The sequence below is a fragment of the Labeo rohita genome, chromosome 21 (assembly GCF_022985175.1).
Source record: "Labeo rohita strain BAU-BD-2019 chromosome 21, IGBB_LRoh.1.0, whole genome shotgun sequence".
NCBI lineage: Eukaryota > Metazoa > Chordata > Actinopteri > Cypriniformes > Cyprinidae > Labeo > Labeo rohita.
In genome coordinates this window covers 28,870,973-28,886,211 of record NC_066889.1, presented here as the reverse complement: position 1 = coordinate 28,886,211, position 15,239 = coordinate 28,870,973, and the positions used below count along the sequence as shown (strand labels likewise).

The 15,239-nt window shown below is 27.3% G+C and overlaps 1 protein-coding gene across 2 annotated transcripts in view; it reads left to right on the top strand.

The window, feature by feature from the left end:
• The window catches only part of shc3 (SHC (Src homology 2 domain containing) transforming protein 3), a 35,002-nt gene that overhangs the window by 7,283 nt on the left and 12,480 nt on the right, over positions 1-15,239 (top strand). For both annotated transcript variants that reach the window (XM_051092717.1, XM_051092716.1), the window contains 4 exons: positions 6,717-6,787; positions 10,644-10,707; positions 13,580-13,699; positions 13,791-13,844. In XM_051092717.1, the coding sequence (XP_050948674.1) occupies positions 6,717-6,787; positions 10,644-10,707; positions 13,580-13,699; positions 13,791-13,844 (309 nt within the window). The remainder of the gene's footprint in view (positions 1-6,716; positions 6,788-10,643; positions 10,708-13,579; positions 13,700-13,790; positions 13,845-15,239) is intronic.

Below are 15,239 nucleotides of genomic sequence, written 5' to 3'. Positions count from 1 at the left end.
TTTCAAAATATATACTGTATGTGTTAGTATTTATATATACCTAATAAATATATAAATATACACAGTACACACACATATTATGTAAACAAAAACGTTTAGTTTGGATGCCATTAATTGTGATTAATCATTTGACAGCACTAAATAAATAAATATTCAATATACATATATTTATATAAATTATATAGACATATGTATAAAACTATATAGACCTTAAAATAAACAAACTAACAAAAATGGCACAAACACCCAACTAAATCAGTAAAACTAACTAAACAGATACCAGTTACATATCAGTTAAATTTAATGTGGAAAGTGTGACATGGCTTAAACTCGTCTCTTTCTGTCGTTTTCATATTTCTCACCTTATTAAAGTGAAATCACATTCATTTCTATAGCGTTTATACCATACACATTGTTTCAAAGCAGCTTCACACAGTAAAATAAGCAGGAAAATATTGTGTTTATATTGTAAAACTGAGAAACGGCAGCTCTAAAGACCATATCAGTATCATTATTCAGTTCAATAACAGTGTCAATGTTGTATGTAAATAATTAAATCAGTCCTGTCTAATCATAGCTTTGCAACATAGCTTTATTTAATTTACTCTATACGGTATAGCATGTTGCCACATTTTTACCGTCACACACGCATGCATTTCAGAGACTTTGACTGCTTTTGTAATATAACACAAGTACAGTTATCCATCTTCTCCATGTACATTATTATTGCGATATATTCTCTGCTTTCCTTAAACATCACAGATGTAGTGGTTCAGTTGTCCGTGCGACCGCTTATTTTTTTTACCTCCACAGATTCGATCTATTCAAATTAACTGCAAGTTTATCACATCAAAAGGGAAGTGCATGCAAATCGCGTAACCACGGCGACCGGTTACCAGACCAGGGGGATGTTGTTCCGGCTACAGTTCTGTTACTGTATCGTCTCCGGAGACCATGACGTGTGCAGGACAGAGCAGTTATTCTTGTCCACATCTATATGCAAAGACAAACATGATAACTGATCTTTGACTGTTGAAGTTTTCATTTGTGCAAATATGTGCACGTACGCCATGTTTAACATGCATGGAGCACCTGCTTTCTGTGCATTCAATTTAAATGCACATGTAGTGCATGTACATTTGTCTTCTATACATGATGCACTATAAAAATACCAACATCAGTTCTCCTATTAGGGTCGTTTGCAAACATATTTTATGATGTTTGTGCTTCAATAAGTGTTTTTTAGTGCCTTTGTGTGAACATATTTGTATAATAGACAATGCATATTGAGCACTGACCTCAGATCGTGCGGTATCAGGTATTTTAAGCATATCGTTTAGTGTGTTTACGATCATATAAGCATGTTCGTGGCCCTGTTGAGCTAAAGGTGACTCGGATTCGTGCAGCATGAATCATACATTATTCCCTACTTCTGAATAGTCAGTTGCTGTAGAGGCAAAAACACGAACCGCCAACACGACTGAATTAGATCGTGCGAACCGGCGTGCAATTGAAGGGAACTAAATTGATGTGTTTTATTGTCAGTGACGAAGGTCTCTCGAAGCTTTTAGCATACGGAGAGAAAGTAAAGGAGTTTGAGTTTGATGTGTTTTGGTAGGAGTTAGTTGGCAAAAGTTAGCGGTGTCTATACCAAAGCCCTCTGGTGTCCATTTGCAGGGCTGAATGTGTGTTATTCTTTACAGTTCACTTATTGAGTGACCCTGTGCGTGAAAACACACACACACACACACACAAAAACACACACTATGCTCCATTTCACTAAAAGGACAGCTGCTGACATTGACTGCTTCTCAAACACACGCGACCAGCGTTCAGACACAATACAGACTTTGGATTCAGCCCTTGCTTTATTAGGTTTAAGTGAAATTTGTGCACTTAATATATATAATTTTTCATTGCAAGCAATAATGCACTTAGGTCATGCTGTTTTGTATATATACAGTGCATGTTCCATATTTTTGACAGTATGTCTGTGTGTTTTGTGCTGTTTGGTGTAGTTGTTGACACATTTATTAAGATCAGTTGGCGCTCTCAAGTGTGAATTTGAATGTGAAGTGAATTGCTGCTATTTTTTTGTGTAGCATTATGTCGACTGTTTAACTAACTTTAACTTTGCTCCTCAAGATTTCTTAAGCCCACTGTTGGGCATTGCTGAGAATACAAACGCTTCAGAATAGCTTGCTTTAGCATTTGCATTTTCATAGTTTTGTAGAGTAGGTTTTTGGGCCTTAGTTTGATGGTAAAATTATTATTTTCTGTAATTTTTTTTTTTGCTTTTCTCTTCTCTGATTATCTTGGCATTTTACTATATGTAGTAACCACTCTCTTGCAGTGACAGAAAACATGAAAAGGTACGTTGATGAAAAACTGTAGGTTTAAAACAAGACAATAATATTGCAAAATATTTATTTAATATTAATATATGTTAAATTATGTACTTTACTGGTCATTTTACAGTCTTTGATTTGAGACATAGGTGTCAAAAATATAGCAAAATATATATTTTATGTTAAAATAAATATTAAATGATTTACGTTTCTGTCTTTTATTTTAAATTATTTATTTTCTGGTAATTTTACTGTCTTGTCTTTACTGGTTATCTTGACATTTTACTGTCAGTTGCTGGAAACCTATAGGTGTAAGAAATATTATAAAATATTTAATGTTAAAATACATATTAAATTATTTGCTTCAATAATTTATTCAAAAATATTTACTTTTAAGGTCATTTTACTGTCTTTGATTATCTTTATTTTACTGTCAGTTGCTGAAAACCTATAGGTGTAAATAAATATTGTAAAATATATATTTAATGTTAAATATATATTAAATTATTTACTCCTAATTTATTTTAAAATATTTACTTTTATTATCACTTTGTCTTTGATTAATTTGACATTTTACTATATGTAGTAGCCACTTCCTTGCAGTGACAATAAATAAATAAATAAATAAATAAAACATGACAATTTTTTATTTTTTTTTTAGCTGAAAACCTATAGGTTTACAAAAGAAAATAATATTGAAAATTATAAATTTAATGTTAAAATGTAAATGACAAATAATTTAATATTTTTTCTGGTAATGATTTTCTGGTAATTTTACTGTTTACTTTATCTTAATTCAGACATTTTACTGTCTGTTACTGAAAACATATAGATGTAAAGAAATATTGTAAAAAATATATATTTAATGTTAAAATATATATTAAAATATTTACTCCTCTAATTTATTTAAAAATATTTACTTTTATGGTCACTTTATTGTCTTTGATTATCTTGACATTTTACTATATGTAGTAGCCACTTCCTCGCAGTGACCAGAAGAAAAGACAAGTATGTTGCTGCAAACCTATAGGTTTAAAAACGAAAATAATATTGCAAATTACATAATTAAAGTTACCTTTAATTATCTTGACATTTTACTGTCTGTTACTAAAACCCTATAGATGTGAAATACTGTAAAATACGTTGAAATGTATATTAAATCATTTACTTCTACAATTCTCAAAAATATTTACTTTTATGGTCAATTTACTGTCTTTGATTATCTTGACATTTTATAGTCAGTTGCTGAAAACCTGTAGGTGTAAAAAATATTTTAAAATAGGTGTTTAATGTTAAAATATATAAATTATTTTCTTATAATTATTAATAATTGTTTTATTGTCTTTGATCATCTTGACATTGTACTATATATAGTAACCACTTCTTAGTATTGACAAAAACATGAAAAAAGTATGTTACTAAAAAATTTTCTTAATTAATTTTTTTTTTCTTGAATTCCAAAATATATATTTAATGTTAAAATATATATTAAATTATTTACTTTTATGTCATTTATTTAAAATTATTTACTTTTCTTGCCATTTTACTATTTTTGCTATTAGCTTGACATTTTACTGTATGTTGCTAAAAATATATAGCTGTCAGAAAATACTGCAAAATAAATATTTAGTGTTAAAATATCGACATATATTTAATGTTAAAACAGTTTGACATTTTACTAAATGTAGCAGCCACCTCCTTGCAGTGACAAAAAAATTAAAATGTAGCTGAAAACCTATAATCTATATTTATGCATAATAATAATTATTATTATTAATATTTTATGCCTACACTCAAGCAAACTTTGTATTGTCTAATACAATCATTCAATAAGCTCAAAGTCTCCATCATTGTATTTAGCCAAATGCTATTTGCCAAAACACTGCGGTGACTCATCGTCCGCTTCCGGCCTCATTTCCTTTCTGAGCTTTGAGTCGTTACACCAGAGTTAATTTGGGCAATAAAAACGAGGCAGTGAGGAGATAATTTTCCATAAACCACTCGAGAAAACTTAACTAATCAACATTTACAGTGTTCCTGGAAGAATGTGACGCGTTTGCAGCGGACGGTGGGGTTAGTCGGTTCTCAGGTGGGTTACTGCAGGTGACTCATTCATTTAGTCAAGGAAAGTTGTAGTGAGACTCTGAATGAGTGAGTCATGCGGCATTGAGAGATCCTTGAGGTGAGAGGCTAAATAAAGCAGAGATGTGTTGATGTGTGATGTCACGCTTTATGGATGATGTCATTGAGCAGAGAGGAAGTGACACTGTTCTCCACGGTCGGTTTTAGTACGCAGATGACATATGAGTGTGTTTGCTGGCTATTTTTATATAATGATTATTTGATTTTATTTCTTTTTTATTGATTTTATTTCATTCTTTTGTTATACAGTTAATGCAGAGTTAGGATTGTGAGTCAAAGAATGTGAGCATGTCATTTTTGTAGTGTCTTTTTGACCTTTATTTATTATATTTTATTGATTTTTTTTTTTTAACAATAAACTCTTATATAGTTCATGTAGGATTTAGGGTTTTGAATTTAGGATAAAAAAAATGAAATTATACCTTTAAAAAAATGTCAATGTCTTCTCGCTCTCTCTGTTTTTTTTTTTGTTTTGTTTTGTTTTGTTTTGTTTTTAATATTTTTACATTTATTTTAATTTTTTTTAATTCTAATATAGTTCATGTAGGTTTGGATTTTGAGCTTTTTATAGATTAAAGTATATGAGATGAATCATTAAACCTGAATTTTAATGATTGTGAACAATTGACAATTTCTAAAGTTTCCACAGTTAGTGATATAAATGGTAATATCTTATCTAAATTTAAAACAATTTATTATTTTATAAATTAAATTAATTAAAATATTAAAATGAAAAAAATGACCAATAATTATCTATTTATTTATTTATTTATTGAATTATTTAGAAACATTGTTACAAATGGCGCGTAATTGTATTTATATTAATTTACATTTAATTCAGATTTATTTATTTGTAAATAATAGGGGTGACTATAAAAACACAACTGAATTACTTAATTTAATGAATCATTACACCTGAAGTGTGTAATATTTTTCATTGTCAGTGTTTTTTTTTTTTTTTTTTTTTTTTTTTTAGTTAATAATTTTTATATATTTTTGTTAAATTTATTTTATTTAATGTTTTTTTGGTTCTTCAGTTCATTTAGAGTAAAGTCTTTTATAGATTAAATAATTTTAGATAACCATAAAGCTAAAACATGTAATTATTTCGGTGTCAGTTTTTCCAATTCTTTTAATTTTTACAATTTTTAAAAATGTTTTTACTTTTTTTTTTTTTGCTTCAGTAATTTATTTTATCATTTTATTTAGTTTTGATTTTGTAGTTACAATTTTTATTTTATTGATTTTGTAATTCAAATTGGTTAATTATTTTAGTTAATACTTTCTTATATAGTTCATGTAGGATTAAGGTTTTGAGCTTTTTATAGATAAACGAATGTGAAATTCATACTTAAAGCTGAATTTTTGTAGTTTATCTTTTTTTATATATATCTTTTTAATTATTTTTATTAATACTTATTATATATATTATATAGTTCATGTAGAGTTAGGGTTTTAAGCTCTTTTTAGATTGAAGAGTACAAGATTTATCATTTGTAATTTAATTTTATAATTAATCTGAATCTTATATTTTATAATCATCTCAGAATACTTTTTATTTATTTATTTTTTTAAATAATATATTTTTTTTATTATTTTAGCATAAATGACAGGCTCATTTTATGCTGAAATAAAACAAATGACAACACATCCATTCACTCCTTAACAGATTAGACACAACAATACTGTGATTGTGATTTGTAGAATTGTTGGATTTACTGGCATTTACTGTCAAATTGTTCTGTTTTATATGTGGATGTGTGACATTAGTGATGTGTGTGTGGGACTGTAGACAAGCAGATTAAAGTATTAACCCAATAGTTCACCCAAAAATGAACACTGTCATTAATGAAATCACCCTCATGTCATTCACAGCCTGTTTTCATTAATATTCTCTTACATGACAGTGTTTGTTCAATGGCCGTTCATAAAGGACCAAAACACCTGCTGATGTGCACTGTTAACACAGACACAAGGCCAAAATGGACACAGTGTTCCTGTTTATGGATGAATGAATGTGTACTGTATGTGGCGTCGCAGTCAGTGCTGTTCAGCACATCACACACTCACACAACACAACATTTCACCTGGAAAACTACAAGATTACAGACTTGCATAAAGAAATAGGCTTCATTTTGACGTCACGTTGACTGTTGAACAATATCTAGTTTTGAAGAAAAGATAATTATGAGCTGTTCTAATCACATTTCTGTCCTTTTTCTCCAGTATTTGGGCTGCATTGAAGTTCTGCGGTCCATGAGATCCCTGGACTTCACCACACGATCACAAATCACACGGTACTGCAACTCTCTCTGTCTTTATGCAAATGAAAAAGTGTAAAACAGTCACAAAAAATTTGTTCTTATGTTGTGCAAGGAATTATGGATAGTATTAGTTAAAATAGCATGCATAGATGCACATTTACCTGATACACTGGAAAGAAATACATCATAATGGTTAATTTGTTAATATTTTAATGTGTTATGAACTGCAAAGTACTATAAATTAATTACAAACTACTGTTTAATTGTATTGGGAATTGATTTGGAGTTATGCTTTCCGTCCAATACAAAAATGAACAATTTATAGTTTCCACAGTTAGTGAAATGAATGCTAATATCTTATTTAAATGTAAAAATATTTGTTATTTTATGTATATTATTATATTATTTAATTATATTTATCTAAATGTAAAATTATTATTTATTATTATTATTATTATTATATTAATTAAATTACTGTTCTGCCAACTCTGAGTGCAAATATAGATTAAGTTTATTAATAATCACAAAATAAAAAAATACATGTGTATATTCTGTCATTTTCCTAGGTTTAAAAAAATATTTAACAATTTATTAATTCATTTATTTTATAAATTAAATTAATTAAAAAATATTAAAATAAAAAAATGTACAAAAAGGGACAGATAATTATATTTATTTACATTTTTATTAATATTGTTTATTTTTATTAAATATTTACAAATTTTTTATTGAATAAACAAATTCAGTTGGCTGTAAATTAAAAGAAATTCAAAGAAATAGTAACAAGTAGTAGTGTGCTAAATATATTTTATACAAAAGAAAAAAATATTTTTTTTAATAATCACAAAAGAAAAAATATGTGTATATGCTGTAATTTTCCTAGGTTTAAAAAAATATTTAACAATTTATTAATTAATTTATTTAATACATCAAATTAATCAAAAAAATATTAAAAGATAATCATATTTAATTACATTTCTATAAATTTTTTATTTTTATAAAAAAATATATTTTTTATTGAATAAACAAATTCAGTTGGCAGTAATACATTTTTAATGAATTAAAAGAAATAGTAACAAGAAGTAGCATGTTGCTAAATATATAAAAAACTATAAAATTAAGATAAAAATTACCGTTCTACTGAGTGCAAATATAGATTAATATTATTAATATTCACAAAAGAGAAAAAGTGTATCTGCCGTAATTTTAAAAAATATTTTACAATTTATTAATTTATTTTATATTATTTTTTATATAATTTTAAAATTAATTGAAATGAAAAAAAGAGACTAATCATATTTATTTATTTATTTATAAAATTATTTAAAAACATTGGCACAAATAGCACAGAATTATATTTATATTCATTTACATTTAATTTAAATTTATTTATTTATTGAAATTATTTAAAAGACATTGACAAAATGGGGATTTTGTATTAATCTATATATAATTTGCATGTATTTATTTACTTTATTTATTTATTTATTTATTTATTTATTTTTGTGATTATAAAAACACTTAAGGACTTGATTCAGTTACTCATTTTTGTGAACTTCCAAATGAGCCGATTCACTAAAATGAATCAGTGAATTTTCCAATCGTACATATGACAGAGAGGACAATAAGGAGAGCGTGATTCAAATATTATGTTTTCTCTATTATATATTTCTCTCATGTTTACATATTTATAAATATTTATGTTTTCTGTTGTTTTGCTGTTAAGTCACAGTTAATGGCTTTTGTACGCTGCTTTTTAGTTGCTTTACGGTTACATCACAGTTAATGGCCCCGTGTGTCGTTGCATGTCTGCTATCAGCTCTTTCATGGCACTTTTATGTTTTTTTTCTTGATTTGAATCCGCAGCCAAACACTCATTTATTGTTGCTAAAACGAGCGCGTGAGATGTGAATGTAAGCCATCCGTGTGCTGATGAGTCATTGCGTAACATCAGTGTAGAGGCAGCAGATCGGATCCCAGCGGACGCCGCTTGTTTATTGAACGCTGGGCTGTGTGGGCCGCTAGCGTTAGCAGCGCTGGAGATGACATGTCATATCCTCTTTTCTGCCTGATTTCCTGCTGTAGCATTCACAGGAACACACCAGCCGTTCCCGACCGCTCTCTGGACACAAAGACAGGTCTAAAAACTGTATCTGAACGTTGAACAATCAACAGGTTTATCTACGCATCAGACATAGTTTTTATTTATTTATTGTGACTTTTATAAAGTCAATTAAAAGTGAATATCACAGAATCTATGAAGAATGTCCTAAAAAATAAATAAATAAATAAATGTTATAAATAAAATTAATGTATAAATAAAATGAAAAATCAGATCATTGTATTTATTTATAAAATTATTTAAAACATTGGCACAGATAATTGTATTTATATTATATTTATATGTATATATTTATATATTAATATTATTTATATTTCTATTATATTTATATTCATTTACTTTGTATTTATTTATTTTATTATTTATTTATTTATTTATTTAAAAGGCACTTACACAATGGGGACAGAGCATTGTATTTATATTAATTTATATTTAATTTGTATTTGTTTGTTTTTTTTGTTTTTTTATTTATTTATTTATTTATGGTGCTTTTTGTAAAGCATTAAAGACTAATGTGAATCTCACAGAATCTGTGAATCTACATTTCCTAAACAAATGTAAAAAAAAAAATAATAATAAATTCATCCTGCTTTCAGGGCCATTAATTTTTGTTGCATTTATTATAAATAAATTTTTATGACAGTTAAACCCAGTTTTTCATTGCTGTTATTGTTAAAATTCTCAATAATAAAATATTATTATTGTAATTTAAAAACATTATTAGTAATTATACAGGATTGTAGCATTGGTTAAATAATTTATGCTTACTTAAATAACTAAATGTACTACATTAGTAATGAGATGTGAATTATTTACAAAAATTAACGTCAAAATGCATTACAGTAATAAGAAAATGGGGAAGATGAGCTTGAAAATAGTCACAGTGCAAAAAATTGTCCAAGTTATAATTTTAAAATATGTGGGGTTTTTTTTCAATCTTTTTTCATTTTTTTTCTTTTGATTCCTTTATGTTTTCAAATTTATTTTTGTTTTCATATTTAACATTTAATTTTTTATATTTATATGTTATGTTTTTATTTTTTATATTTATATAATTTAATATCAACCATAGGCAACTCTGTTCTCTAGTTATATGATCATTAGCGATTGAAACTTAAAAATATTAATGAATATTAATAAAAATATTAATAAAAAATATTAATGAATATTAAGAATTACAAAAATATGATATGCACTTAATTTTTAGAATATTTTATTTTACAATTTATTTAATAATTTATATTTTATATGTTATATCTTTTTTAGTTTATATTTATAATAATAATAATAATAATAATAATAATAATATCAACCTTTCATAAGCATTAGCTATTGACACAAATATTAATGAATATTAATAATCACAAAATTAATTAAGTCTTTAGGAAAAAAGAGAGAGAGAAAAAAAAAACAAAAAAAAAAAAAAAAAAAATATATATATATATATATTATAATATGGTGATCTACACTCATTTTCCTCAGTTCTTTTACATATTTTATTTTGCAGTTTATTTATTTAATATTGTATTTTTTTATCATGAACATTAGCTATTGAAAATCTGTTGACCACTAAAAATGATTCATATGCGATGATCTTTGGGCCAGATTCACAGAAACTGGTCAAATGTGTCCAAAGATTGAAAAGTTGTGCTTTGTTTCCAGAAAGCCGCTGCAGTCCCACTGTTTTCACACAGCATCTTGACAGTTTGCTCTCTCTGTACTTCAGAATTACTCATGTCTTCATATTTTTGTAATTTGTCTCCGCAGGGAGGCCATCAGTCTGGTGTGTGAAGCCGTCCCTGGTGCCAAAGGAGCTCTGCGCAAGAGAAAGGTATGGCTGGAGATATCTTATAGCAAATAATAACTACATTTGAACATAAACTTATTATACTGCAATGCATTCAGCTTAGAAAAATATCCTAGAAAAACTATAGAAAGCCTTGGACCTCTGAATTGGAAACTCAAAAATGCACAAACAATGCACTTTCATTTAATTTAAAATTCTATACTTATAGCTGCTGAAAAAAAAAGGAATTTATTTAATCTTTATTTGCTGAATATGATTTTGGACCAGTAAGATTTAATTTGAAGCTACTTTTCAGTACAAAAATTAGTAAAATAAATTAAAATAATAATATTACAAATGACATATAAATATATTAAGACTTAATAAAATATTAAATAAAATATTAAAATATAAAATGTAATTATTCAGAACTTATTTAATTTTAAAATTCCTTTTTTTAAATAAAATTATATACTTATTTTATTTCAGCTAGTTGCGAAAAGCTGTAAGTACTAAAATAGTTAATAAAAACTATATACATATCTAAAAAAATAATACAAATAAAATTAAATTAAATTAATAAAACGCAACAAAATTACTAACATTTTAACTAAAATTATGAAAATCTAAAATTTAACGTATTAATAAAACTATAATGGTATATCCATAATATTAGCTTCCACTAAGAATGTAATACTTTAATCTGATACATTTGATCATTTTTAAATCCATTCCACATAATTCTGCATATTTTCTTTAAAAACTCTGCATAGAAAATGTGGAAAGTCTGCAGGTTTGTCTAAGCCTGAGTAATTATTATTTTCCATGAAAGCGGACCGTTTTCTAAGACAACAATGTGAATGAAGCAAATTGAATTACATTGAATTTAATTAAAAAACACCAGAGACGAGGAGAGATAGAGTTATGGATTATTGCACATGACAACAGGAAGTGGTCAGAGGTGGAGGTTATAGATGCAGATGGAGAAGTATATGATGGAAAAGGAGGGATGAATAAGGAAAAGACAGAAAAGGAGGAGCATGAGAAGGTTTGGAGTGAGATAAAGACGGTTAGAGATCAAATAAAGGCTGGAGAAGGAGAAATGGCATGCTGCAGTGTGTGTGTGTGTGTGTGTGTGTGTGTGTGGGCATACTGTTAGCACGGTGACTCATTCTGTACTGAGCAGCAGTAATCAGCCCTCCTGCCTCCTGCTGCGCGTGTGTGTGTGTGATGCACGTTTGCAGCCGTGGAAAGGGACGTGTCCGCTTTCAAATGAACGGACGTGCGCGTGTGGATTTTAGGGAAGCTTTAAAGCGTGCCGTGCCGTATGTCCCCATTTAATGACGCAACATTGGATCGATTTAGCACACAAGCACAGAATGATGCATTGCATGTGTGTTTTTTTTTTTTTGAACGTTCTTCCATTTTGTAATACGAATGAAGATGACTTAATTTTTAGTGTGCTTGGCAAAAACACTGCATTTTAATTGACAAATCAAATACATTTTTTTAAATAAATTAAAATAATTCAAATTAAAATATTTAATCTTTATTTATGAAATATGATTTTGGGACAATAAGATTCCATTATTGATGAAGCTACTATTCAGTGCAGGACAAAAAATGTATAAAATACATAATAAATAAAAAACAATGTTGCAAATTACACATCATTTAAATAAGAATTAATAACATGTAAAATAAAAAATTACATAATTATTTAGAACATATTTAATCTTTATTTGTGGACCAATTAGATTTCACAGTGAATGAAGATACTGTTTAATGCAGGACTAAAGTTAGTAAAATAAATTAAAATAACAATACTATAAATAAAATGTCAATATCACTTTAATAGTTAAGTAAAATATAAATTAAATATAAAAAAAATGTATTATTCGGAAAATATTTGATCTTTATTTATGGACTATGATTTTGGACATGTAATATTTCACAAAAAAAATAAAAATACATTTTTTAAAAAATCCAATATTACAAATTAAACATCAGTAAAATAAAATGCAGTTTTACAGTGCAGAACAAAAATTTATAGAATAAATAATAAATTAAAAAACATAAATTAAATAAGAATTAATAACATGTAAAATAAAAAATAAATTAATTGTTCAGAACATATTTAATTTTTATTTGTGGACTAGTTAGATTTCACTGTGGATGAAGCTACTATTTCTTGCAGGAAAAAAGTTAGTAAAATAAATTAAAATAACAGTAGTGCATATGAAATGTCAATATAATAGAGTTAATAAAATATAAAATAAAACGTAAAACAAATTAAATAAATATTGAGAAAATATTTAATCTATTTATGGAATAGATTAAATTTATGGAATTGATTTTGGACATGTAATATGTCACAAAAATTACTAAAATAAATAATAAAAATAAAAATCCAATATTATAAATTAAACATCAGTAAAATAAAATCCAGTTTTACAATGCAGAACCAAAAATAATAAAATAAAAATAAACAAATAAACAATATTAAACATAAATTAAATAAGAAAAAAAATAATTGTTCAGAACATATTTCATCTTTATTTGTGGACTTGTTAGATTTCACTGTAGATGAAGCTAATATTTAATGCCGGAAAAAAGTTCATAAAATAAATTAAAATGACAATACTACAAATGAAATATCAATATAATAAAGTTAATAAAATATAAAATAAAATATAAAAAAATAATAGTAATTATTCAGAAAATATTTCATCTTTATTTATGGAATATGATTTTGGACATGTAAGACTTCACTGTTGACGAAATGATTCAGTGCAAGAAAAAAGGTAATTAAATAATAAAAAAAATACTGCCAACTTTATTATATTTAAGAAGTTAAAAAGCAGTTAAAAAACATAGTCTGAAGATGAAGACGTGAGACTGTGTCGCTGTCTTTCAGCCTCCCTCGAAACTCCTCTCCAGTATTCTGGGCAAGAGTAACCTGCAGTTTGCTGGTATGAGTATCAATCTCAACATCTCCACCAGCAGTTTAAACCTGATGACACCAGACTCCAAACAGGTGGGGAAACACACACTTCCCTCCTCTCATTCTCTCTCTCAGGATGCAGTGTTTTATTGCAGATGAATGATGCTCCTTCCTGTTTCCACAGATAATAGCCAATCATCACATGCAGTCCATATCCTTTGCCTCCGGTGGAGATCCGGTAAGACTTTACAACATCACACCCATGATTCATTCTTCAGCTGACGTTCAGTCTCGCCACACTTTGTGGCAAATCTCAGCGCGCTCAGAAAAAAGGTGTTTAAAGGGATATCGAATAGAATGACTTCAGTGTTTCTTATAAGAAAGGGGCATATTTGTAATGTTTATTACACCAAGGGCAGTATAAATTAGTTTTAACAATTATTTTTCACCATCTTATAACTAAATAAGCTGTTTTAACTAGCGACTGTACCTTTAAGACTTCACGTTCATAAATTATTTCATGATTGGCTCGTTTCTGCAGGTTGCTGAATATTAAATAGATGCAGATATGGTTGGTCATATGCTAATGAGCTCATAGCTGTGATGTCATAATCATGAAAATTTCAAGAATGGATTATTTTTGTAATTTTTAATATGTGAGTGTGGGTGGTCATATGTTAATGAGGTGATGTCAGTTTCACAAATAAGTTATATCTGGAGTTTTGAATTGGTAAATGTGGGCGGTCATATGTTAATGAGCTCATATATATGATTATGATATCATCTAATCATGACAATTTCATTAATGAGTCAGTTTTTCACAAATTAGTAATTTTTGCTTTTTATAATGTGTAAATTTGGACAGTCATATGTTAATGAGCTCATAGCTGTCATGTTATCATTTCAATTTCAAGAATGGATTATTTTTGTTATTTTTTAATGTGTAAGTGTGGATGGTAATATGTTAATGAGGTGATGTCAGTTTCATTTATAACTTACATTCGTAGTTTTTATTTTGTAAATGTGGGTGGTCATATGTTAATGAGCTCTGCTGTGATGTCATAATCATATCAATTTCACAAATTAGTATTTTTTTCTGATCTTGTATAAATATGGGCGGTCATATGTTAATGAGCTTATAGTTGTGAAGTCCAAATGACACTTTCACAAATTAGTCATTATTTTGGTTATGGTGTCATTATGACCGTTTCATGAATCAGTCAGTTTTATGGTTTTTAATATGTAAATCATAATCATGGTATCGTCATATTCTGGGATTTTAATGTGTAATATGGACAGTCCTATGTTGATGAGCTCAGATGTCATTTCAAGAATGAGTCATTTTTTCAATTTTAACATTTAAGTGTGGGTGGACATATGTTAATGAAGTGATGTCGGTTTCATGAATAAGTTATTGCAGTTTTGAATTAGTAAATGTGGGTGGTCATATGTTAATGAGCTCATATATATGATTATGATATCATCTAATCATGACAGTTTCATGAATGAGTCAGTTTTGCACAAATTAGTAATTTTTGTAGTTTGTAATGTGTAAATGTGGGCGGTCATATGTTAATTAGCTCAGTTTCAAGTATGGGTCATTTTTACATTTTTTTTTTTTTTTTACTATGTA